Source organism: Lithobates pipiens, unplaced genomic scaffold, assembly GCF_037356315.1.
Source record: "Lithobates pipiens isolate NorthernLeopardFrog02 unplaced genomic scaffold, aLitPip1_a1.2 Scaffold_8, whole genome shotgun sequence".
Classification (NCBI taxonomy): Eukaryota; Metazoa; Chordata; class Amphibia; order Anura; family Ranidae; genus Lithobates; species Lithobates pipiens.
The window spans coordinates 692,921,230-692,948,579 of NW_027507903.1; the positions used below are offsets into that span (position 1 = coordinate 692,921,230).

Sequence of the window (27,350 nt, forward strand, 5' to 3'; positions counted from 1 at the left end):
CCAGTCTTGGTTGGAGGCCCTGTCTTTGTTGGAGGCCCAGTCTTGGTTGGAGGCCTAGTCTTGGTTGGAGGCCTAGTCTTGGTTGGAGGCCCTGTCTTGGTTGGAGGCCCTGTCTTGGTTGGAGAGGTGCTGCCAGCTGTATTATCAAACCCACTCTTCCACTTAGTGAAGGTTCTTCCTTTGTTACCTACAGGTTTAGTGCAATATCCTGTATGTGGAAAGCCATTTTTAATAACCTCCTCTCCCAAAGAGGGCTAAACAATGAATTCCCCCACCTGGTACGTCATCCTTAACTTACAAATAGATAATGCACTCAAAATACCCTCCCACCTGGCTGTGTACTTCTCCCCTCTTTATACCAACCACTTACCTGAGCCTGCCATCCTGAGCCGCTGCTCCACCCGGGATGATCTTTGTGATGAAGATACTGGGGTCATCTCCTACATGTGGGTTATCTGTGCCCCCTGCAATGCTGAACCCCAATCCTGAGTTACCCTGGTAACAGGAATACAAACAGGTAAGGAAGGAGTGCTAGAGAGGCGAGGAATGGCTCCAAGAGGGACAGACGGGCCAGAACCTCACCCTCTCCAGTGTGATCTCTTCATATTCCATTTCTGCTTCTGTACCATTCACCTAAAGAGAGAAAACATGGAAACCATTACTAGAGAATCACCCCAAAGAGCATCTGTGTCACCCTTCAGAAGGAGGAAGACAGACTCCTAGCCCTCTTCCATGCCACCCTGCAGGAGGAGGAGGAAAGACTCCTAGCCCTCTTCCATGCCACCCTACAGGAGGAGGAGGACAGACTCCTAGCCCTCTTCCATGCCACCCTGCAGGAGGAGGAGGAAAGACTCCTGGCCCTCTTCCATGCCACCCTACAGGAGGAGGAGGACAGACTCCTAGCCCTCTTCCATGCCACCCTGCAGGAGGAGGAGGACAGACTCCTAGCCCTCTTCCATGCCACCCTACAGGAGGTGGAGGACAGACTCATGGCCCTCTTCCATGCCACCCTGCAAGAGGAGGAGGACAGACTCCTAGCCCTCTTCCATGCCACCCTGCAGGAGGAGGAGGACAGACTCCTAGCCCTCTTCCATGCCACCCTGCAGGAGGGGGAGGAAAGACTCCTGGCCCTCTTCCATGCCACCCTGCAGGAGGAGGAGGAAAGACTCCTGGCCCTCTTCCATGCCACCCTACAGGAGGAGGAGGACAGACTCCTAGCCCTCTTCCATGCCACCCTGCAGGAGGAGGAGGAAAGACTCCTGGCCCTCTTCCATGCCACCCTACAGGAGGTGGAGGACAGACTCATGGCCCTTTTCCATGCCACCCTGCAGGAGGAGGAGGAAAGACTCCTGGCCCTCTTCCATGCCACCCTACAGGAGGTGGAGGACAGACTCATGGCCCTCTTCCATGCCACCCTGCAGGAGGAGGAGGAGGAAAGACTCCTGGCCCTCTTCCATGCCACCCTACAGGAGGTGGAGGACAGACTCATGGCCCTCTTCCATGCCACCCTGCAGGAGGAGGAGGAAAGACTCCTGGCCCTCTTCCATGCCATCCTGCAGGAGGAGGAAAGACTCCTGGCCCTCTTCCATGCCATCCTGCAGGAGGAGGAGGACAGACTCATGGCCCTCTTCCATGCCATCCTGCAGGAGGAGGAAAGACTCCTGGCCCTCTTCCATGCCATCCTGCAGGAGGAGGAGGACAGACTCATGGCCCTCTTCCATGCCACCCTACAGGAGGAGGAGGACAGACTCATGGCCCTCTTCCATGCCATCCTGCAGGAGGAGGACAGACTCATGGCCCTCTTCCATGCCACCCTACAGGAGGAGAAGGACAGACTCGTAGCCCTCTTCCATGCCATCCTGCAGGAGGAGGACAGACTCATGGCCCTCTTCCATGCCACCCTACAGGAGGAGAAGGACAGACTCCTAGCCCTCTTCCATGCCACCCTGCAGCAGGAGGAGGACAGACTCATGGCCCTCTTCCATGCCACCCTACAGGAGGAGAAGGACAGACTCGTAGCCCTCTTCCATGCCACCCTACAGGAGGAGAAGGAGGACAGATTCATGGCCCTCTTCCATGTCACCCTACAGGAGGAGGAGGACAGACTCATAGCCCTCTTCCATGCCACCCTACAGGAGGAGAAGGACAGACTCGTAGCCCTCTTCCATGCCACCCTGCAGGAGGAGAAGGACAGACTCGTAGCCCTCTTCCATGCCACCCTACAGGAGGAGAAGGAGGACAGATTCATGGCCCTCTTCCATGTCACCCTACAGGAGGAGGAGGACAGACTCATAGCCCTCTTCCATGCCACCCTACAGGAGGAGAAGGACAGACTCGTAGCCCTCTTCCATGCCACCCTGCAGCAGGAGGAGGACAGACTCATGGCCCTTTTCCATGCCACCCTACAGGAGGAGAAGGACAGACTCGTAGCCCTCTTCCATGCCACCCTACAGGAGGAGAAGGAGGACAGATTCATGGCCCTCTTCCATGTCACCCTACAGGAGGAGGAGGACAGACTCATAGCCCTCTTCCATGCCACCCTACAGGAGGAGAAGGACAGACTCGTAGCCCTCTTCCATGCCACCCTGCAGCAGGAGGAGGACAGACTCGTAGCCCTCTTCCATGCCACCCTACAGGAGAAGGACAGACTCGTAGCCCTCTTCCATGCCACCCTGCAGCAGGAGGAGGACAGACTCATGGCCCTTTTCCATGCCACCCTACAGGAGGAGAAGGACAGACTCGTAGCCCTCTTCCATGCCACCCTACAGGAGGAGAAGGAGGACAGATTCATGGCCCTCTTCCATGTCACCCTACAGGAGGAGGAGGACAGACTCATAGCCCTCTTCCATGCCACCCTACAGGAGGAGGAGGACAGACTCGTAGCCCTCTTCCATGCCACCCTGCAGCAGGAGGAGGACAGACTCATGGCCCTTTTCCATGCCACCCTACAGGAGAAGGACAGACTCGTAGCCCTCTTCCATGCCACCCTACAGGAGGAGAAGGAGGACAGATTCATGGCCCTCTTCCATGTCACCCTACAGGAGGAGGACAGACTCATAGCCCTCTTCCATGCCACCCTGCAGGAGGGGGAGGACAGACTCTTAGACTCCTTCTGTCACTGTGTCACCCTGCAGGAGGAGGAGGAGGGCAGACTCATAGCTCTCTTGTCACCCTGCAGGAGGAGGAGGAGGGGGGACAGACTCGTAGACCCTTTCTGTCACCGTGTCACCCTGCAGGAGGAGGAGGACAGACTCCTAGCTCTCTTCTCTCAACCTGCAGGAGGAGGAGGGTAGACTCCTAGCTCTCTTCTGTCACCCTGCAGGAGGAGGAGGGTAGACTCCTAGCTCTCTTCTGTCACCCTGCAGGAGGAGGAGGATAGACTCATAGCTCTCTTCTGTCACTGTGTCACCCTGCAGGAGGAGGAGGACAGACTCCTAGCTCTCTTCTCTCAACCTGCAGGAGGAGGAGGGTAGACTCCTAGCTCTCTTCTGTCACCCTGCAGGAGGAGGAGGGTAGACTCCTAGCTCTCTTCTGTCACCCTGCAGGAGGAGGAGGATAGACTCATAGCCCTCTTCTGTCACTGTGTCACCCTGCAGGAGGAGGAGGACAGACTCCTAGCTCTCTTCTCTCACCCTGCAGGAGGAGGAGGAGGGTAGACTCCTAGCTCTCTTCTGTCACCCTGCAGGAGGAGGAGGGTAGACTCCTAGCTCTCTTCTGTCACCCTGCAGGAGGAGGAGGGTAGACTCCTAGCTCTCTTCTGTCACCCTGCAGGAGGAGGAGGATAGACTCCTAGCTCTCTTCTGTCACCCTGCAGGAGGAGGAGGGTAGACTCCTAGCTCTCTTCTGTCACCCTACAGGAGGAGGAGGACAGACTCATAGCCCTCTTCCATGCCACCCTGCAGGAGGGGGAGGACAGACTCTTAGACCCCTTCTGTCACCGTGTCACCCTGCAGGAGGAGGAGGAAAGACTCCTGGCCCTCTTCCATGCCATCCTGCAGGAGGAGGAAAGACTCCTGGCCCTCTTCCATGCCATCCTGCAGGAGGAGGAGGACAGACTCATGGCCCTCTTCCATGCCACCCTACAGGAGGTGGAGGACAGACTCATGGCCCTCTTCCATGCCACCCTGCAGGAGGAGGAGGAAAGACTCCTGGCCCTCTTCCATGCCATCCTGCAGGAGGAGGAAAGACTCCTGGCCCTCTTCCATGCCATCCTGCAGGAGGAGGAGGACAGACTCATGGCCCTCTTCCATGCCACCCTACAGGAGGAGGAGGACAGACTCATGGCCCTCTTCCATGCCATCCTGCAGGAGGAGGACAGACTCATGGCCCTCTTCCATGCCACCCTACAGGAGGAGAAGGACAAACTCGTAGCCCTCTTCCATGCCATCCTGCAGGAGGAGGACAGACTCATGGCCCTCTTCCATGCCACCCTACAGGAGGAGAAGGACAGACTCGTAGCCCTCTTCCATGCCACCCTACAGGAGGAGAAGGAGGACAGATTCATGGCCCTCTTCCATGTCACCCTACAGGAGGAGGAGGACAGACTCATAGCCCTCTTCCATGCCACCCTGCAGGAGGGGGAGGACAGACTCTTAGACTCCTTCTGTCACTGTGTCACCCTGCAGGAGGAGGAGGAGGGCAGACTCATAGCTCTCTTGTCACCCTGCAGGAGGAGGAGGAGGGGGGGCAGACTCGTAGACCCTTTCTGTCACCGTGTCACCCTGCAGGAGGAGGAGGACAGACTCCTAGCTCTCTTCTCTCAACCTGCAGGAGGAGGAGGGTAGACTCCTAGCTCTCTTCTGTCACCCTGCAGGAGGAGGAGGGTAGACTCCTAGCTCTCTTCTGTCACCCTGCAGGAGGAGGAGGATAGACTCATAGCCCTCTTCTGTCACTGTGTCACCCTGCAGGAGGAGGAGGATAGACTCATAGCCCTCTTCTGTCACTGTGTCACCCTGCAGGAGGAGGAGGACAGACTCCTAGCTCTCTTCTCTCACCCTGCAGGAGGAGGAGGAGGGTAGACTCCTAGCTCTCTTCTGTCACCCTGCAGGAGGAGGAGGGTAGACTCCTAGCTCTCTTCTGTCACCCTGCAGGAGGAGGAGGGTAGACTCCTAGCTCTCTTCTGTCACCCTGCAGGAGGAGGAGGAGGGGGGGACAGACTCGTAGACCCCTTCTGTCACTGTGTCACCCTGCAGGAGGAGGAGGGTAGACTCCTAGCTCTCTTCTGTCACCCTGCAGGAGGAGGAGGACAGACTCATAGCCCTCTTCTGTCACAGAGTCACCCTGCAGGAGGAGGAGGACAGACTCCTAGCTCTCTTCTCTCACCCTGCAGGAGGAGGAGGGTAGACTCCTAGCTCTCTTCTGTCACCCTGCAGGAGGAGGAGGGTAGACTCCTAGCTCTCTTCTGTCACCCTGCAGGAGGAGGAGGGTAGACTCCTAGCTCTCTTCTGTCACAATACAGGAGGAGGAGGACAGACTCATAGCCCTCTTCCATGCCACCCTGCAGGAGGGGGAGGACAGACTCTTAGACCCCTTCTGTCACCGTGTCACCCTGCAGGAGGAGGAGGAGGAGGACAGACTCATAGCTCTCTTGTCACCCTGCAGGAGGAGGAGGAGGGGGGGACAGACTCGTAGACCCCTTCTGTCACTGTGTCACCCTGCAGGAGGAGGAGGGTAGACTCCTAGCTCTCTTCTGTCACCCTGCAGGAGGAGGAGGACAGACTCATAGCCCTCTTCTGTCACAGAGTCACCCTGCAGGAGGAGGAGGACAGACTCCTAGCTCTCTTCTGTCACCCTGCAGGAGGAGGAGGACAGACTCATAGCCCTCTTCTGTCACAGAGTCACCCTGCAGGAGGAGGAGGACAGACTCCTAGCTCTCTTCTGTCACCCTACAGGAGGAGGAGGGTAGACTCCTAGCTCTCTTCTGTCACCCTGCAGGAGGAGTAGGGTAGACTCCTAGCCCTCTTCTGTCACCCTACAGGAGGAGGAGGGCAGACTCCTAGCTCTCTTCTCTCACCCTGCAGGAGGAGGGTAGACTCCTAGCCCTCTTCTGTCACCCTGCAGGAGGAGGAGGGTAGACTCCTAGCTCTCTTCTCTCACCCTGCAGGAGGAGGGTAGACTCCTAGCCCTCTTCTGTCACCCTGCAGGAGGAGGAGGGTAGACTCCTAGCTCTCTTCTGTCACCCTGCAGGAGGAGGAGGACAGACTCATAGCCCTCTTCTGTCACTGTGTCACCCTGCAGGAGGAGGAGGGTAGACTCCTAGCCCTCTTTTGTCACAGAGTCACCCTGCAGGAGGAGGAGGACAGACTCCTAGCTCTCTTCTGTCACCCTGCAGGAGGAGGAGGATAGACTCATAGCCCTCTTCTGTCACTGTGTCACCCTGCAGGAGGAGGAGGGTAGACTCCTAGCCCTCTTCTGTCACCCTACAGGAGGAGGAGGGTAGACTCCTAGCTCTCTTCTGTCACCCTGCAGGAGGAGTAGGGTAGACTCCTAGCCCTCTTCTGTCACCCTACAGGAGGAGGAGGACAGACTCCTAGCTCTCTTCTCTCACCCTGCAGGAGGAGGGTAGACTCCTAGCCCTCTTCTGTCACCCTGCAGGAGGAGGAGGGTAGACTCCTAGCTCTCTTCTGTCACCCTGCAGGAGGAGGAGGACAGACTCATAGCCCTCTTTTGTCACAGAGTCACCCTGCAGGAGGAGGAGGACAGACTCCTAGCTCTCTTCTGTCACCCTGCAGGAGGAGGAGGATAGACTCATAGCCCTCTTCTGTCACTGTGTCACCCTGCAGGAGGAGGAGGGCAGACTCCTAGCTCTCTTCTGTCACCCTGCAGGAGGAGGAGGGTAGACTCCTAGCTCTCTTCTGTCACCCTGCAGGAGGAGGGTAGACTCCTAGCCCTCTTCTGTCACCCTACAGGAGGAGGAGGGCAGACTCCTAGCTCTCTTCTGTCACCCTACAGGAGGAGGAGGGCAGACTCCTAGCTCTCTTCTGTCACCCTGCAGGAGGAGGGTAGACTCCTAGCCCTCTTCTGTCACCCTACAGGAGGAGGAGGGCAGACTCCTAGCTCTCTTCTGTCACCCTACAGGAGGAGGAGGGCAGACTCCTAGCTCTCTTCTGTCACCCTACAGGAGGAGGAGGGCAGACTCCTAGCTCTCTTCTGTCACCCTGCAGGAGGAGGAGGGTAGACTCCTAGCTCTCTTCTGTCACCCTGCAGGAGGAGGGTAGACTCCTAGCCCTCTTCTGTCACCCTACAGGAGGAGGAGGGCAGACTCCTAGCTCTCTTCTGTCACCCTGCAGGAGGAGGAGGATAGACTCCTAGCTCTCTTCTGTCCCCCTGCAGGAGGAGGAGGGTAGACTCCTAGCTCTCTTCTGTCCCCCTGCAGGAGGAGGAGGGTAGACTCCTAGCCCTCTTCTGTCACCCTGCAGGAGGAGGAGGGTAGACTCCTAGCTCTCTTCTGTCACCCTGCAGGAGGAGGAGGGTAGACTCCTAGCTCTCTTCTGTCACCCTGCAGGAGGAGGGTAGACTCCTAGCCCTCTTCTGTCACCCTACAGGAGGAGGAGGGCAGACTCCTAGCTCTCTTCTGTCACCCTGCAGGAGGAGGAGGGTAGACTCCTAGCTCTCTTCTGTCACCCTACAGGAGGAGGAGGGTATACTCCTAGCCCTCTTCTGTCACCCTGCAGGAGGAGGAGGGTAGACTCCTAGCTCTCTTCTGTCCCCCTGCAGGAGGAGGAGGGTAGACTCCTAGCTCTCTTCTGTCACCCTGCAGGAGGAGGAGGATAGACTCATAGCCCTCTTCTGTCACTGTGTCACCCTGCAGGAGGAGGAGGGTAGACTCCTAGCCCTCTTCTGTCACCCTACAGGAGGAGGAGGGTAGACTCCTAGCTCTCTTCTGTCACCCTGCAGGAGAAGTAGGGTAGACTCCTAGCCCTCTTCTGTCACCCTACAGGAGGAGGAGGGTAGACTCCTAGCTCTCTTCTCTCACCCTGCAGGAGGAGGGTAGACTCCTAGCCCTCTTCTGTCACCCTGCAGGAGGAGGAGGGTAGACTCCTAGCTCTCTTCTGTCACCCTGCAGGAGGAGGAGGACAGACTCATAGCCCTCTTTTGTCACAGAGTCACCCTGCAGGAGGAGGAGGACAGACTCCTAGCTCTCTTCTGTCACCCTGCAGGAGGAGGAGGATAGACTCATAGCCCTCTTCTGTCACTGTGTCACCCTGCAGGAGGAGGAGGGCAGACTCCTAGCTCTCTTCTGTCACCCTGCAGGAGGAGGAGGGTAGACTCCTAGCTCTCTTCTGTCACCCTGCAGGAGGAGGGTAGACTCCTAGCCCTCTTCTGTCACCCTACAGGAGGAGGAGGACAGACTCCTAGCTCTCTTCTCTCACCCTGCAGGAGGAGGGTAGACTCCTAGCCCTCTTCTGTCACCCTGCAGGAGGAGGAGGGTAGACTCCTAGCTCTCTTCTGTCACCCTGCAGGAGGAGGAGGACAGACTCATAGCCCTCTTTTGTCACAGAGTCACCCTGCAGGAGGAGGAGGACAGACTCCTAGCTCTCTTCTGTCACCCTGCAGGAGGAGGAGGATAGACTCATAGCCCTCTTCTGTCACTGTGTCACCCTGCAGGAGGAGGAGGGCAGACTCCTAGCTCTCTTCTGTCACCCTGCAGGAGGAGGAGGGTAGACTCCTAGCTCTCTTCTGTCACCCTGCAGGAGGAGGGTAGACTCCTAGCCCTCTTCTGTCACCCTACAGGAGGAGGAGGGCAGACTCCTAGCTCTCTTCTGTCACCCTACAGGAGGAGGAGGGCAGACTCCTAGCTCTCTTCTGTCACCCTGCAGGAGGAGGGTAGACTCCTAGCCCTCTTCTGTCACCCTACAGGAGGAGGAGGGCAGACTCCTAGCTCTCTTCTGTCACCCTACAGGAGGAGGAGGGCAGACTCCTAGCTCTCTTCTGTCACCCTGCAGGAGGAGGAGGGTAGACTCCTAGCTCTCTTCTGTCACCCTGCAGGAGGAGGGTAGACTCCTAGCCCTCTTCTGTCACCCTACAGGAGGAGGAGGGCAGACTCCTAGCTCTCTTCTGTCACCCTACAGGAGGAGGAGGATAGACTCCTAGCTCTCTTCTGTCACCCTGCAGGAGGAGGAGGGTAGACTCCTAGCTCTCTTCTGTCACCCTGCAGGAGGAGGGTAGACTCCTAGCCCTCTTCTGTCACCCTACAGGAGGAGGAGGGTAGACTCCTAGCTCTCTTCTGTCACCCTGCAGGAGGAGGAGGATAGACTCCTAGCTCTCTTCTGTCCCCCTGCAGGAGGAGGAGGGTAGACTCCTAGCTCTCTTCTGTCACCCTACAGGAGGAGGAGGGCAGACTCCTAGCTCTCTTCTGTCACCCTGCAGGAGGAGGAGGGTAGACTCCTAGCTCTCTTCTGTCACCCTGCAGGAGGAGGGTAGACTCCTAGCCCTCTTCTGTCACCCTACAGGAGGAGGAGGACAGACTCCTAGCTCTCTTCTGTCACCCTGCAGGAGGAGGAGGATAGACTCCTAGCTCTCTTCTGTCCCCCTGCAGGAGGAGGAGGGTAGACTCCTAGCTCTCTTCTGTCCCCCTGCAGGAGGAGGAGGGTAGACTCCTAGCCCTCTTCTGTCACCCTGCAGGAGGAGGAGGGTAGACTCCTAGCTCTCTTCTGTCACCCTGCAGGAGGAGGAGGGTAGACTCCTAGCTCTCTTCTGTCACCCTGCAGGAGGAGGGTAGACTCCTAGCCCTCTTCTGTCACCCTACAGGAGGAGGAGGGCAGACTCCTAGCTCTCTTCTGTCACCCTGCAGGAGGAGGAGGGTAGACTCCTAGCTCTCTTCTGTCACCCTACAGGAGGAGGAGGGTATACTCCTAGCCCTCTTCTGTCACCCTGCAGGAGGAGGAGGGTAGACTCCTAGCTCTCTTCTGTCCCCCTGCAGGAGGAGGAGGGTAGACTCCTAGCTCTCTTCTGTCACCCTGCAGGAGGAGGAGGATAGACTCATAGCCCTCTTCTGTCACTGTGTCACCCTGCAGGAGGAGGAGGGTAGACTCCTAGCCCTCTTCTGTCACCCTACAGGAGGAGGAGGGTAGACTCCTAGCTCTCTTCTGTCACCCTGCAGGAGAAGTAGGGTAGACTCCTAGCCCTCTTCTGTCACCCTACAGGAGGAGGAGGGTAGACTCCTAGCTCTCTTCTCTCACCCTGCAGGAGGAGGGTAGACTCCTAGCCCTCTTCTGTCACCCTGCAGGAGGAGGAGGACAGACTCATAGCCCTCTTTTGTCACAGAGTCACCCTGCAGGAGGAGGAGGACAGACTCCTAGCTCTCTTCTGTCACCCTGCAGGAGGAGGAGGATAGACTCATAGCCCTCTTCTGTCACTGTGTCACCCTGCAGGAGGAGGAGGGCAGACTCCTAGCTCTCTTCTGTCACCCTGCAGGAGGAGGAGGGTAGACTCCTAGCTCTCTTCTGTCACCCTGCAGGAGGAGGGTAGACTCCTAGCCCTCTTCTGTCACCCTACAGGAGGAGGAGGGCAGACTCCTAGCTCTCTTCTGTCACCCTACAGGAGGAGGAGGACAGACTCCTAGCCCTCTTCTGTCACCCTACAGGAGGAGGAGGGCAGACTCCTAGCTCTCTTCTGTCACCCTACAGGAGGAGGAGGGCAGACTCCTAGCTCTCTTCTGTCACCCTGCAGGAGGAGGAGGGTAGACTCCTAGCTCTCTTCTGTCACCCTGCAGGAGGAGGGTAGACTCCTAGCCCTCTTCTGTCACCCTACAGGAGGAGGAGGGCAGACTCCTAGCCCTCTTCTGTCACCCTACAGGAGGAGGAGGGCAGACTCCTAGCTCTCTTCTGTCACCCTGCAGGAGGAGGAGGATAGACTCCTAGCTCTCTTCTGTCCCCCTGCAGGAGGAGGAGGGTAGACTCCTAGCTCTCTTCTGTCCCCCTGCAGGAGGAGGAGGGTAGACTCCTAGCTCTCTTCTGTCCCCCTGCAGGAGGAGGAGGGTAGACTCCTAGCTCTCTTCTGTCCCCCTGCAGGAGGAGGAGGGTAGACTCCTAGCTCTCTTCTGTCACCCTGCAGGAGGAGGAGGGTAGACTCCTAGCCCTCTTCTGTCCCCCTGCAGGAGGAGGAGGGTAGACTCCTAGCTCTCTTCTGTCCCCCTGCAGGAGGAGGAGGGTAGACTCCTAGCCCTCTTCTGTCACCCTACAGGAGGAGGAGGGCAGACTCCTAGCTCTCTTCTGTCACCCTGCAGGAGGAGGAGGACAGACTCCTAGCTCTCTTCTGTCCCCCTGCAGGAGGAGGAGGGTAGACTCCTAGCTCTCTTCTGTCACCCTGCAGGAGGAGGAGGGTAGACTCCTAGCTCTCTTCTGTCACCCTGCAGGAGGAGGAGGGTAGACTCCTAGCTCTCTTCTGTCACCCTGCAGTGGGAAGGATAGCCTCATGGGGGGGGGGGGTTCTCATGGTAGGTAGGTCAGTATTGGGATGCTGGAGGAGGAACAGACATTACTTACGTATGCTGGTGCTTCGAGTGTGTCAGTATTTACAATCACAGGAGGGGAACTGGCCTGTGGAAGAAAAGAAAATACATTAATTATGTTCTGAAATGAACAATCACAGCTCAGCTTTCAGAAACTTAGCATATCGTTTATATATACAGTACATGTGAGAAATAGTTTGTGAACCCCAAGGAACTTTTTTGGTTTTGGCAAGAACAGCCTCTGAAATGTGACTCCACATCTACATCTGTATGCTGTCCTCAATGTTGGAATGGGATCTGTTGGGCATTGTTGATGTTCTCTTGTATGTACCAGCATTGGGGATGATGTTGGAGATGATGGGATCTGTTGGGCATTGTTCATGTTCTCTTGTATGGACCAGCATTGGGGATGATGTTGGAGATGGTGGGATCTGTTGGGCATTGTTCATGTTCTCTTGTATGTATCAGCATTGGGGATGATGTTGGAGATGGTGGGATCTGTTGGGCATTGTTCATGTTCTCTTGTATGTATCAGCATTGGGGATGATGTTGGAGATGGTGGGATCTGTTGGGCATTGTTCATGTTCTCTTGTATGTATCAGCATTGGGGATGATGCTGGAGATGGTGGGATCTGTTAGGCATTGTTCATGTTCTCTTGTATGTACCAGCATTGGGAATGATGTTGGAGATGGTGGGATCTGTTGGGCATTGTTGATGTTCTCTTGTATGTACCAGCATTGGGGATGATGTTGGAGAAGATGGGATGAGGGATCTGTTGGGCATTGTTCATGTTCTCTTGTATGTATCAGCATTGGGGATGATGTTGGAGATGGTGGGATCTGTTAGGCATTGTTCATGTTCTCTTGTATGTACCAGCATTGGGGGTGATGTTGGAGATGATGGGATCTGTTGGGCATTGTTCATGTTCTCTTGTATGTACCAGCATTGGGGATGATGTTGGAGATGGTGGGATCTGTTGGGCATTGTTCATGTTCTCTTGTATGGACCAGCATTGGGGATGATGTTGGAGATGATGGGATCTGTTGGGCATTGTTCATGTTCTCTTGTATGTACCAGCATTGGGGATGATGTTGGAGATGATGGGATCTGTTGGGCATTGTTCATGTTCTCTTGTATGTATCAGCATTGGGGATGATGTTGGAGATGGTGGGATCTGTTGGGCATTGTTCATGTTCTCTTGTATGGACCAGCATTGGGGATGATGTTGGAGATGATGGGATCTGTTGGGCATTGTTCATGTTCTCTTGTATGTATCAGCATTGGGGATGATGTTGGAGAAGATGGGATGAGGGATCTGTTGGGCATTGTTCATGTTCTCTTGTATGTACCAGCATTGGGGGTGATGTTGGAGATGATGGGATCTGTTGGGCATTGTTCATGTTCTCTTGTATGTACCAGCATTGAGGATGATGTTGGAGAAGATGGGATGAGGGATCTGTTGGGCACTATTCATGTTCTCTTGTATGTACCAGCATTGGGGATGATGTTGGAGAAGATGGGATGAGGGATCTGTTGGGCACTGTTCATGTTCTCTTGTATGTATCAGCATTGGGGGTGATGTTGGAGATGGTGGGATCTGTTAGGCATTGTTGATGTTCTCTTGTATGTATCAGCATTGGGGATGATGTTGGAGATGATGGGATCTGTTGGGCATTGTTCATGTTCTCTTGTATGTATCAGCATTGAGGATGATGTTGGAGAAGATGGGATGAGGGATCTGTTGGGCACTGTTCATGTTCTCTTGTATGTATCAGCATTGGGGGTGATGTTGGAGATGGTGGGATCTGTTAGGCATTGTTGATGTTCTCTTGTATGTATCAGCATTGGGGAAGATGTTGGAGATGGTGGGATCTGTTGGGCATTGTTCATGTTCTCTTGTATGTATCAGCATTGGGGATGATGTTGGAGAAGATGGGATGAGGGATCTGTTGGGCATTGTTCATGTTCTCTTGTATGGACCAGCATTGGGGATGATGTTGGAGATGATGGGATCTGTTGGGCATTGTTGATGTTCTCTTGTATGTACCAGCATTGAGGATGATGTTGGAGATGATGGGATCTGTTGGGCATTGTTGATGTTCTCTTGTATGTACCAGCATTGAGGATGATGTTGGAGATGAGGGATCTGTTAGGCATTGTTCATGTTCTCTTGTATGGACCAGCACTGGGGAAGATGTTGGAGATGGTGGGATCTGTTGGGCACTGTTCATGTTCTCTTGTATGTATCAGCATTGGGGGTGATGTTGGAGATGGTGGGATCTGTTAGGCATTGTTGATGTTCTCTTGTATGTATCAGCATTGAGGATGATGTTGGAGAAGATGGGATGAGGGATCTGTTGGGCATTGTTGATGTTCTCTTGTATGTATCAGCATTGAGGATGATGTTGGAGAAGATGGGATGAGGGATCTGTTGGGCATTGTTGATGTTCTCTTGTATATATCAGCATTGGGGGTGATGTTGGAGATGGTGGGATCTGTTAGGCATTGTTGATGTTCTCTTGTATGTATCAGCATTGGGGGTGATGTTGGAGATGATGGGATCTGTTGGGCATTGTTGATGTTCTCTTGTATGTACCAGCATTGGGGATGATGTTGGAGATGGTGGGATCTGTTGGGCATTGTTGATGTTCTCTTGTATGTATCAGCATTGAGGATGATGTTGGAGAAGATGGGATGAGGGATCTGTTGGGCATTGTTGATGTTCTCTTGTATGTATCAGCATTGGGGATGATGTTGGAGATGGTGGGATCTGTTAGGCATTGTTCATGTTCTCTTGTATGTATCAGCATTGAGGATGATGTTGGAGAAGATGGGATGAGGGATCTGTTGGGCACTGTTCATGTTCTCTTGTATGTATCAGCATTGGAGATGATGGGATCTGTTGGGCATTGTTGATGTTCTCTTGTATGTACCAGCATTGGGGATGATGTTGGAGATGGTGGGATCTGTTAGGCATTGTTGATGTTCTCTTGTATGTACCAGCATTGGGGATAATGTTGGAGAAGATGGGATGAGGGATCTGTTGGGCACTGTTCATGTTCTCTTGTATGTACCAGGATTGAGGATGATGTTGGAGATGGTGGGATCTGTTGGGCATTGTTGATGTTCTCTTGTATATACCAGCATTGGGGATGATGTTGGAGATGGTGGGATCTGTTAGGCCGCGTACACACGCGCGGACTGTTGGCCCAACCTTGTCCGCTGAACAGTGTTTGGGCGGACAGTCCGCTCGTGTGTGGGCTTTCAGCGGACAGTTTCAGCGGACAGTTGGACGGACAAGGTTTTACGGAAATTCCGAAAAACTGTCCGCTGAAACCTTGTTTCAACGAACAGTCCGCCCGTGTGTAGGCTTGTTCGTCAAACTAAGTTCCGCGCATGCTCAGAAAGGATTTTCAAGCCGAAAGTTATAATGCAGTGTATAGGACGTCGTATTTTGCGTCCCGTCGTACGTGCCGTTCACGTCATCGCGCACGGTTTCAGCAAACTGTTCGTTCGTCGTGTGTGGCCATGTCCGTCCATGCTAAGTTTGAGCGGACTATTCGCTCAAACTGTTGGACGGACAAAGTTGGGCCAACAGTCCGCGCGTGTGTACGCGGCCTTAGGCATTGTTCATGTTCTCTTGTATGTATCAGCATTGAGGATGATGTTGGAGAAGATGGGATGAGGGATCTGTTGGGCACTGTTCATGTTCTCTTGTATGTATCAGCATTGGGGATGGTGGGATCTGTTAGGCATTGTTGATGTTCTCTTGTATGGACCAGCATTGGGGATGATGTTGGAGATGGTGGGATCTGTTGGGCATTGTTCATGTTCTCTTGTATGGACCAGCATTGGGGATGATGTTGGAGATGGTGGGATCTGTTAGGCATTGTTCATGTTCTCTTGTATGGACCAGCATTGGGGTGATGCTGGAGATGGTGGGATCTGTTAGGCATTGTTGATGTTCTCTTGTATGGACCAGCATTGGGGATGATGTTGGAGATGGTGGGATCTGTTGGGCATTGTTCATGTTCTCTTGTATGGACCAGCATTGGGGAAGATGTTGGAGATGGTGGGATCTGTTGGGCATTGTTCATGTTCTCTTGTATGTATCAGCATTGGGGATGATGTTGGAGAAGATGGGATGAGGGATCTGTTGGGCATTGTTCATGTTCTCTTGTATGGACCAGCATTGGGGATGATGTTGGAGATGGTGGGATCTGTTAGGCATTGTTGATGTTCTCTTGTATGTACCAGGATTGAGGATGATGTTGGAGATGGTGGGATCTGTTGGGCATTGTTCATGTTCTCTTGTATGTATCAGCATTGGGGATGATGTTGGAGATGGTGGGATCTGTTAGGCATTGTTGATGTTCTCTTGTATGTACCAGGATTGAGGATGATGTTGGAGATGGTGGGATCTGTTGGGCATTGTTCATGTTCTCTTGTATGTATCAGCATTGGGGATGATGTTGGAGATGGTGGGATCTGTTAGGCATTATTGATGTTCTCTTGTATGGACCAGCATTGAGGATGATGTTGGAGATGATGGGATCTGTTAGGCATTGTTGATGTTCTCTTGTATGGACCAGCATTGGGGATGATGTTGGAGATGGTGGGATCTGTTGGGCATTGTTCATGTTCTCTTGTATGGACCAGCATTGGGGATGATGTTGGAGATGGTGGGATCTGTTAGGCATTGTTCATGTTCTCTTGTATGGACCAGCATTGGGGGTGATGCTGGAGATGGTGGGATCTGTTAGGCATTGTTCATGTTCTCTTGTATGTATCAGCATTGAGGATGATGTTGGAGAAGATGGGATGAGGGATCTGTTGGGCACTGTTCATGTTCTCTTGTATGTATCAGCATTGGGGATGATGTTGGAGATGGTGGGATCTGTTGGGCATTGTTCATGTTCTCTTGTATGTACCAGCATTGGGGATGATGTTGGAGATGATGGGATCTGTTAGGCATTGTTCATGTTCTCTTGTATGTATCAGCATTGGGGATGATGTTGGAGATGGTGGGATCTGTTGGGCATTGTTCATGTTCTCTTGTATGTACCAGCATTGGGGATGATGTTGGAGATGGTGGGATCTGTTAGGCATTGTTCATGTTCTCTTGTATGGACCAGCATTGAGGATGATGTTGGAGATGATGGGATCTGTTAGGCATTGTTCATGTTCTCTTGTATGGACCAGCATTGGGGGTGATGCTGGAGATGGTGGGATCTGTTAGGCATTGTTCATGTTCTCTTGTATGGACCAGTATTGGGGAAGATGTTGGAGAAGATGGGATGAGGGATCTGTTGGGCATTGTTCATGTTCTCTTGTATGTATCAGCATTGAGGATGATGTTGGAGATGGTGGGATCTGTTAGGCATTGTTGATGTTCTCTTGTATGTACCAGCATTGGGGATGATGTTGGAGATGGTGGGATCTGTTGGGCATTGTTGATGTTCTCTTGTATGTATCAGCATTGGGGATGATGTTGGAGATGGTGGGATCTGTTGGGCATTGTTGATGTTCTCTTGTATGTATCAGCATTGAGGATGATGTTGGAGATGGTGGGATCTGTTAGGCATTATTGATGTTCTCTTGTATGGACCAGCATTGAGGATGATGTTGGAGATGATGGGATCTGTTAGGCATTGTTGATGTTCTCTTGTATGTATCAGCATTGGGGATGATGTTGGAGATGGTCGGATCTGTTGGGCATTGTTCATGTTCTCTTGTATGGACCAGCATTGGGGATGATGTTGGAGATGGTGGGATCTGTTAGGCATTGTTCATGTTCTCTTGTATGGACCAGCATTGGGGGTGATGCTGGAGATGGTGGGATCTGTTAGGCATTGTTCATGTTCTCTTGTATGTATCAGCATTGGGGAAGATGTTGGAGATGGTGGGATCTGTTGGGCATTGTTCATGTTCTCTTGTATGGACCAGCATTGGGGATGATGTTGGAGATGGTGGGATCTGTTAGGCATTGTTCATGTTCTCTTGTATGGACCAGCATTGGGGATGATGTTGGAGATGGTGGGATCTGTTGGGCATTGTTCATGTTCTCTTGTATGTATCAGCATTGGGGATGATGTTGGAGATGATGGGATCTGTTGGGCATTGTTGATGTTCTCTTGTATGTATCAGCATTGGGGATGATGTTGGAGATGATGGGATCTGTTAGGCATTGTTCATGTTCTCTTGTATGTACCAGCATTGGGGATGATGTTGGAGATGGTGGGATCTGTTAGGCATTGTTCATGTTCTCTTGTATGTACCAGCATTGGGGATGATGTTGGAGAAGATGGGATGAGGGATCTGTTAGGCATTATATCAGCATTGGGGATGATGTTGGAGATGATGGGATCTGTTAGGCATTGTTGATGTTCTCTTGTATGTATCAGCATTGGGGATGATGTTGGAGATGGTGGGATCTGTTGGGCATTGTTGATGTTCTCTTGTATGGACCAGCATTGGGGATGATGTTGGAGATGGTGGGATCTGTTGGGCATTGTTGATGTTCTCTTGTATGGACCAGCATTGGGGGTGATGTTGGAGATGGTGGGATCTGTTAGGCATTGTTCATGTTCTCTTGTATGGACCAGCATTGGGGGTGATGTTGGAGATGGTGGGATCTGTTGGGCATTGTTGATGTTCTCTTGTATGTACCAGCATTGGGGGTGATGTTGGAGATGATGGGATCTGTTAGGCATTGTTGATGTTCTCTTGTATGTACCAGCATTGGGGGTGATGTTGGAGATGGTGGGATCTGTTGGGCATTGTTCATGTTCTCTTGTATGTATCAGCATTGGGGGTGATGTTGGAGATGATGGGATCTGTTGGGCATTGTTCATGTTCTCTTGTATGTATCAGCATTGGGGATGATGTTGGAGATGATGGGATCTGTTAGGCATTGTTGATGTTCTCTTGTATGTACCAGCATTGGGGATGATGTTGGAGATGGTGGGATCTGTTGGGCATTGTTGATGTTCTCTTGTATGTATCAGCATTGGGGATGATGTTGGAGATGGTGGGATCTGTTGGGCATTGTTGATGTTCTCTTGTATGTATCAGCATTGGGGATGATGTTGGAGATGGTGGGATCTGTTGGGCATTGTTGATGTTCTCTTGTATGTATCAGCATTGGGGATGATGTTGGAGATGGTGGGATCTGTTGGGCATTGTTGATGTTCTCTTGTATGTATCAGCATTGGGGATGATGTTGGAGATGGTGGGATCTGTTGGGCATTGTTGATGTTCTCTTGTATGTATCAGCATTGGGGATGATGTTGGAGATGGTGGGATCTGTTGGGCATTGTTGATGTTCTCTTGTATGTATCAGCATTGGGGATGATGTTGGAGATGATGGGATCTGTTGGGCATTGTTCATGTTCTCTTGTATGTATCAGCATTGGGGATGATGTTGGAGATGATGGGATCTGTTAGGCATTGTTGATGTTCTCTTGTATGTATCAGCATTGGGGATGATGTTGGAGATGGTGGGATCTGTTGGGCATTGTTGATGTTCTCTTGTATGTATCAGCATTGGGGATGATGTTGGAGATGGTGGGATCTGTTGGGCATTGTTGATGTTCTCTTGTATGTATCAGCATTGGGGATGATGTTGGAGATGGTGGGATCTGTTGGGCATTGTTGATGTTCTCTTGTATGTATCAGCATTGGGGATGATGTTGGAGATGGTGGGATCTGTTGGGCATTGTTGATGTTCTCTTGTATGTATCAGCATTGGGGATGATGTTGGAGATGGTGGGATCTGTTGGGCATTGTTGATGTTCTCTTGTATGTATCAGCATTGGGGATGATGTTGGAGATGGTGGGATCTGTTGGACATTGTTCATGTTCTCTTGTATGGACCAGCATTGGGGGTGATGTTGGAGATGATGGGATCTGTTGGGCATTGTTGATGTTCTCTTGTATGTACGAGCATTGGGGGTGATGTTGGAGATGGTGGGATCTGTTGGGCATTGTTGATGTTCTCTTGTATGTATCGGCCAGTATTTCCATTAATATAAACACTGACAGAAAAGAACGCACACACCACGTGCACCAAGCACGTCCCTGGGCTCGGTCAGGGCTGCCACCTTGGAGATCAGCTCCCGGGGGCCAGGAATGCACCTTTAAGTACATCTAAAGCCAAACCTTTTATTCGTTTTAGACGGAGTGTGGAAGTGTTTCACCCTGTTATGTTCCGCCTGTGCCCCCTCTCTCTCTCACTTTTTGTTCTGCTGACCATTGAAAGTGATAGGAACATACAAAACAATGAAGAAAAGATAAAGGAACACACATGGCAACAAGTAAACTGACAGGTTTGAATCCTTCCCTATTCAGGCTTTGATTTTATATATTGGGTAACAGGTAGACGGGTTAGAAGCACAATGATTCCAAACTACAGTAAATAAATCCAAAAATGTAAAAGATGGGGGACTGGATGGACCACTTGGACTTTTGCTGCATCACAATTCTAGGTTTCTGGGCTCCGAAGTGTTGTATGGAGTGCAGAGGATTAGAAGTCTCAGCATAGTATCTGTAATAGTATTCTCATGAGTTAGTAGTATGCGATGGTGAGCATATAATTGTAAAGATGGAGGAGTCGGATGGACGGAGAAGATATGGAAAGTCGTTCCTCTTCCTCTCATCGGAGGTGTGTGAATTACTGAAACACTCAACATCTTTGCACGGAGATTTACACGCTGACCCAAAGCTCCGCACTGGGCTAGACTTTCATCCAACTTGTGTCAGCCTGATATAAAATTTCCTCTGGTATGCAGGGAACATATTGAGGTAACCTACATTGTCAAACATATGCATCCCCCCCCCCCCCCCCGCCCACCAAATGATGGGATTCAGGTGTCTCTAGTGAAGGGTCCTGGGAATACTCCATCATACAAAGTCATTGTAAGCAAGAGCTTCTCCAGTCTTGTGGTAACAGTTTGGTGAAGTCTGTGCCCTGGGGCTGACTGGCAACTTTTAGCCCAGGGGACAAGTACAACCCAGAGGCCCATGGTGCAGCGAAATGACCCCCATTCCAGGCTGAAGCTCCACTCCAGGTACTCTCTCTTCCCACCAGGCGGGTCGGGCTGGACAGCGCCTTCTGCATCAACTCCGGGTTCCCAAACTGGCCGGCGGGGGGTGGCCGGAGGTGGGAACCGGGGCAGCTCGGTCGGGGGAGAAGAGCCTCCAGTGGGGCACGGAGCCGGCCTCTGCTTGGACACAGCGTACACCATCCATGCCCGGGGAGGGCAGCCTGAGCTCTTCTCCTCATCCCGCACTCGGTAGGACACCAGTGGGGACTTTTTACTCCTCTTCACCAGGAAGCCTTTAGGCATGTCTGCAGTGGAAGCGGTGTGGCCAGAGGCGTAACTAGAACCTTCAGTACCCTGCCACAAAAAACCATGAAAGGCCCCTCCGACCAAGTCCTGGGCCTGTCCCTCTGAGCCCAGGGACCTTTACTCCAATTGTGGGACACTTTTTACTATGGTCCTTCAGTGGGACCCTTTCACGTGTTCTGCAGGGGGCCCCTTCTTGCCCTTTAAGTACATTAGAATCCCTCTTACATCAGAGTTCCCAGAGTCCCCTTTTACATCAAACTTCCCCTTTACAATACATCAGAGCCCACAGGGTTTGCCTTAGAGTAAAAGGGGGGAACTCTGTGGACTCTGATGTAAAGGGGAACTCTGTGGACCCTGATGTAAAGGGGAACTCTGTGGACCCTGATGTAAAGGGGAACTCTATGGACCCAGATGTAAAGGGGAACTCTGTGGACCCTGATGTAAAGGGGAACTCTATGGACCCAGATGTAAAGGGAAGCTCTGTGGACCCTGATGTAAAGGGGAACTCTATGGACCCAGATGTAAAGGGAAGCTCTGTGGACCCTGATGTAAAGGGGAACTCTGTGGACCCTGATGTAAAGGGGAACTCTGTGGACCCTGATGTAAAGGGGAACTCTGTGGACCCTGATGTAAAGGGGAACTCTATGGACCCAGATGTAAAGGGAAGCTCTGTGGACCCTGATGTAAAGGGGAACTCTATGGACCCAGATGTAAAGGGAAGCTCTGTGGACTCTGATGTAAAGGGGAACTCTGTGGACCCAGATGTAAAGGGAAGCTCTGTGGACCCTGATGTAAAGGGGAACTCTATGGACCCAGATGTAAAGGGGAGCTCTGTGGACCCTGATGTAAAGGGGAACTCTGTGGACCCAGATGTAAAGGGGAGCTCTGTGGACCCTGATGTAAAGGGGAACTCTGTGGACCCTGATGTAAAGGGGAACTCTATGGACCCAGATGTAAAGGGGAGCTCTATGGACCCTGATGTAAAGGGGAACTCTGTTAACTCGGATGCAAGGGAGACTGTTGCAGAAAGTGGTGTTAGGGGGAAACTGATGTAAGAGGTTCTCTGGTCACCAGAGCCACCCCTTACATAAGAGTTTGCGAAGTTCCTCCTTACCTCCGAGTCTGAAAAGTTTCCCCTTGCACTGTTCAGTTGATTTTGATGTAAGAGGGGTTCTTACATCAGAGTTCCCCTTTACACCAGAGTCTGCAAAGTGAATACATCAAGGTAAAGGGGTTCACTGATGTAAGAGGGGAGTGAGGACACTGATATAAGGGGGACTTTTATATCAGTGCCCCCCCCTTACCTTAGGGTCTCCACTTGCCCCTTACATCAGTGACCCCACCCCTCAGAGAGAGAGAGACTGAGTGATTGCCCTACAGAACCTCCCATAATTGCCTTTGGTTCTCCTCTCCCCCACACACCCTCTTTGCATTCACTTTTAAAAGGAAAGGCACCAAGCCCCATATCGTCACTGCACACACTTGTCTCTGAGCTTCTTCTCCCCTCCCCCCCACACCCCCCTTCGTGGACCTTACCAGTGGCGACCTGCTAGGGCTGCTGATGGACAGCAGTGTAGGGCTGTTTACAGACAGCAGAAATGTGCCCTTTTTTTCACTGGCAACACTGCTTGGGGTCCCCCGCCAGTGACGAACACCGGGGCCCAGTCACAAGTGTGACCTTTTTGCGAACGTGGTAGTTCCACCAATGGGTGCAGCCTTTTTTTACAGGACATCAGCGCGGCCCAGGGGGTAATTGCCCCTGGCCCAATCCGCCCCTGACTGTGCAACTGGTTTACAAAGCCAGCCAGCTCCATAAAGACACGATGTGACCAGTTTGGTGTGGGGGAACTCGAGTGTCCCGCACAGAGCCCTGGACCTCAAACCTACTCAAAACCTTTGGGATGGATTGGAACACCAACAGTGAGCCAGGTCTTCTCATCCAACATCAGCCCTCTCCTTGCAAGCTCATGATTAAACAACTTTACCCTCGAATGGTTATAGGCTATCCATCTTGATGGATATACTATAGGTCGGTGAACCCCCCTCCCAGATTAGTTCAGGTGTCTCCAGTGAAGGGTCCCGGTGATCCTCCATCATACAAAGACATGGTGGATAATTGTGCTCTTCCAACCTTCTTGTAACAGTTTGAAGACCCTTTTCTGTTCCAGCATGACTGTGCCCCCCGTGTACAAAGCATGACTGTGCCCCCCCCCCCCGAATACAAAACCAGCTTCATAAAGACACGGTGTGACCATGGTTTGGTGTGGAGAGACTCGAGTGTCCTGTTTAGAAAGGATGAACCACCGCTCCAAGGTAATCCTCGAGGACTGAAGCTCTGTCTCCTATTGATGAGCCCCAGGTGCTGACCATTACACACACACTGAGCAAAAAAGCTGGATAGCCGCACACTGGAAAGAAGACTTGAAATCCCATCTTTAATTGGAACAACGTGGGTCACATCAAAACAAAATCACGATATTTTCCTGTACCCTGTTATTCCTTTTGCTGTGTATTTTTTGATCTTGTTTTGATATGACCCACGTTGTGTCAATTAAAGATGGGATTTCAAGTCTTTTTCCCAGTGTGCGGCTATCCAGAGTTTTGTCCTACTTGTTTGCTCAGTGTCCTGTTTAGAGCCCTGACCTCAACCCAACTCAACACCTGTCTGGGTTCCCATGACCAACAAATCCAAGACTGGCAAAGTCCTGACGTGGGGCAGTCCTAATTCCCTGAGACACGTTGGCCACGTTTGAGGTCATACATGAATAAGGTTATTATTGTTCTCCTTACTGGCTAGAGTTTTCCTCATCTACCAACACAATCCCAATCCTACTGGACACCATTGGGAGGAATTGGAATGCTGATGTTAAGCCAGGTTCTTCTCCTCCAAAATGACTACCTGACCCCACAAATGGGCGCACTAATCAATCATGAAAACAATCGTTAGCTGCAGCCCTACCTCAGACCCCTCCGAAATCTTGTGGAGAGTGCTCTGCATACTAGTCCATTATGACAGACTTACCTACGAATGGAGCCCTCCAGTGCAGCGCTGTCACAGCTCCCTCTGGCGCACACGTCGCACCCGTCTTCACCAGGTCTAGCTTCCGGGTTTCGTATCTTCAGGCCTCTTGAATGGCCAGACTGAGGTGACATCACTCCCACGCGTGTGCATGAGTCACATTGCTGCGGCACACAGAGCGGGCCATAAATGTGCGGCCCAGATCACATTACTGGCTGACAGGAAAGGGGGATGTTTATGACAGAAGAGACCTCTAGAGCTCAGCGGATTTTGCAATTGCCCACTTTACTACCACTTTATTTGTCATAGGTCGGGAATGGGCGGTCTAACAAGCTCCTATAGGTGTGATGGTCCGATGTCCACAATTATTTGGACTAGTTAGTGCGGACCAGTGCTCAAATGTAAAAGTGATTGTAAAGGTTATTTTTTTTAAAGAAAAGTAATAAACACGTGATACGTACCTGCTCTGTGTAATGGTATTGCACAGAGCAGCCCCAAACCTCCTCTTCTTGGGTCCCCCGCTGGCCTTTCTGGGTCCTCTTCTTCTCAGGTCCCCCACTTGGTGCTCCTGGCTCCTCCTCTTCTTGGGTCCCCCACTGGCCTTTCTGGGTCCTCTTCTTCTCAGGTCCCCCACTTGGTGCTCCTGGCTCCTCCTCTTCTTGGGTCCCCCACTGGCCTTCCTGGGTCCTCTTCTTCCACTGGCCTTCCTGGGTCCTCTTCTTCTCTGGTCCCCCACTTGGTGCTCCTGGCTCCTCCTCTGCTTGGGTCCCCCGCTGGCCTTCCTGGGTCCTCTTCTTCTCCGGTCCCCCACTTGGTGCTCCTGGCTCCTTTTCTTGGGTCTCCCGCTGGCCTTCCTGAGTCCTCTTCTTCTTGAGTCCCCCACTTGGTGCTCCTGGCTCCTCCTCTTCTTGGGTCCCCCGCTGGCCTTCCTGGGTCCTCTTCTTCTCGGTCATCCCCACTTGGTGATCCTCCTCTTCTTGGGTCCCCCGCTGGCCTTCCTGGGTCCTCTTCTTCTCGGGTCCCCCACTTGGTGCTCCTGGCTCCTCCTTTTCTTGGGTCCCCCACTGGCCTTCCTGGGTCCTCTTCTTCCACTGGCCTTCCTGGGTCCTCTTCTTCTCAGGTCCCCCACTTGGTGCTCCTGGCTCCTCCTTTTCTTGGGTCCCCCACTGGCCTTCCTGGGTCCTCTTCTTCCACTGGCCTTCCTGGGTCCTCTTCTTTTCTGGTCCCCCACTTGGTGCTCCTGGCTCCTCCTCTTCTTGGGTCCCCCACTGGCCTTCCTGGGTCCTCTTCTTCTCGGGTCCCGCACTTGGTGCTCCTGGCTCCTCCTCTGCTTGGGTCCCCCGCTGGCCTTCCTGGGTCCTCTTCTTCTCCGGTCCCCCACTTGGTGCTCCTGGCTCCTTTTCTTGAGTCTCCCGCTGGCCTTCCTGAGTCCTCTTCTTGAGTCCCCCACTTGGTGCTCCTGGCTCCTCCTCTTCTTGGGTCCCCCGCTGGCCTTCCTGGGTCCTCTTCTTCTCGGTCATCCCCACTTGGTGATCCTCCTCTTCTTGGGTCCCCCGCTGGCATTCCTGGGTCCTCTTCTTCTCAGGTCCCCCACTTGGTGCTCCTGGCTCCTCCTCTTCTTGGGTCCCCCGCTGACCTTCCTGGGTCCTCTTCTTCTCGGGTCCCCCACTTGGTGCTCCTGGCTCCTCCTCTTCTTGGGTCCCCCACTGGCCTTCCTGGGTCCTCTTCTTCTCAGGTCCCCCACTTGGTGCTCCTGGCTCCTCCTCTTCTTGGGTCATGCGCCGGTGTTCCTGGACCCTCCTCTTCTTGGAGGGCCCCCATAGTAAGTAACTCACTTCCGCCCTGTCACCCGCTCCCTCGCCCCATGATTTGATTGTCAGGAGCCAATGGCTGCCACTGCTGCCTGTGTCATTTATGAAAAGAGGACGAGAAGAGGGGGATGGGACATCACTGGATCAACCGGTGCCAGGTAAGTGTTTTTCAGGGGTGCACAGACAGATAAAGGTTTTTTATCTTAGATCAGAGAAATGCATTCAGGTAAAAAAAACTTTTTCTGCCTTTACAACCACTTTCTGTCTTTCTGAGAAAGATAAACCAACAAATGCGGATCATCTCAGCAGAATTGTAGACGTTGCTCTTCCACCCCCGAGGGCGGGTATGTGGGGGTCATATAGCAGGCGAGGGGAGATGAGCATTACTCTGTCTCCATCTCCTCCTTGGTCCTGGGAAGAATTCTAAGCAGTGCAAAGTTTATAGGAGGTGAAATGGGTCATCTCCAGAATCTGGGTCATTTCCTCCTCTGGGATGTACAGGAAGAGATTCTATTCCTCAGTCCGGGAGGTGTGATGAGTATCGGAGGTCACGGAATATATAATATCCCCATACATCACACTGCATCCTATTACACCATCCCCCCAGATATCCGATATAATATCCCAATACATCACACTGCATCCTATTACACCATCCCCCCAGATATCCGATATAATATCCCCATACACCACACTGCATCCTATTACACCATCCCCCCCCCCAGATATCCGATATAATATCCCCATACACCACACTGCATCCTATTACACCATCCCCCCAGATATCCGATATAATATCCCCATACATCACACTGCATCCTATTACACCATCCCCCCAGATATCCGATATAATATCCCAATACATCACACTGCATCCTATTACACCATCCCCCCAGATATCCGATATAATATCCCAATACATCACACTGCATCCTATTACACCATCCCCCCAGATGTCCGATATAATATCCCAATACATCACACTGCATCCTATTACACCACCCCCCCCCCAGATATCCGATATAATATCCCCATACATCACACTGCATCCTATTACACCATCCCCCCAGATATCCGATATAATATCCCAATACACCACACTGCATCCTATTACACCATGCCCCCAGATATCTTATATAATATCCCAATACACCACACTGCATCGTATTACACCCCCCCCCCAGATATCCGATATGATATCCCCATACATCACACTGCATCCTATTACACCATCCCCCCAGATATCCAATATAATATCCCAATACATCACACTGCATCCTATTACACCATCCCCCCAGATATCTTATATAATATCCCAATACATCACACTGCATCCTATTACACCATCCCCCCCCCCAGATATCCGATATAATATCCCAACACATCACACTGCATCCTATTACACCACCCCCCCCCCCAGATATCCGATATAATATCCCCATACATCACACTGCATCCTATTACACCATCCCCCCAGATATCCGATATAATATCCCCATACATCACACTGCATCCTATTACACCATCCCCCCCCCAGATATCCGATATAATATCCCCATACATCACACTGCATCCTATTACACCATCCCCCCCCCAGATATAAGATATAATATCCCCATACATCACACTGCATCCTATTACACCATCCCCCCAGATATCCGATATAATACCCCCATACATCACACTGCATCCTATTACACCATCCCCCCCCCAGATA

General features: G+C 52.2%; 1 protein-coding gene across 1 annotated transcript in view; it reads right to left on the reverse strand.

Annotated features, from left to right (window-relative positions):
- LOC143962468 (disks large homolog 4-like) overlaps positions 1-27,350 on the reverse strand; it is a gene marked incomplete in the record, with an annotated part of 306,432 nt that overhangs the window by 65,737 nt on the left and 213,345 nt on the right. Inside the window, 3 exon segments of the mRNA XM_077471743.1 lie at positions 371-495; positions 583-633; positions 11,487-11,540. Coding sequence (XP_077327869.1) covers positions 371-495; positions 583-633; positions 11,487-11,540 — 230 coding nt within the window.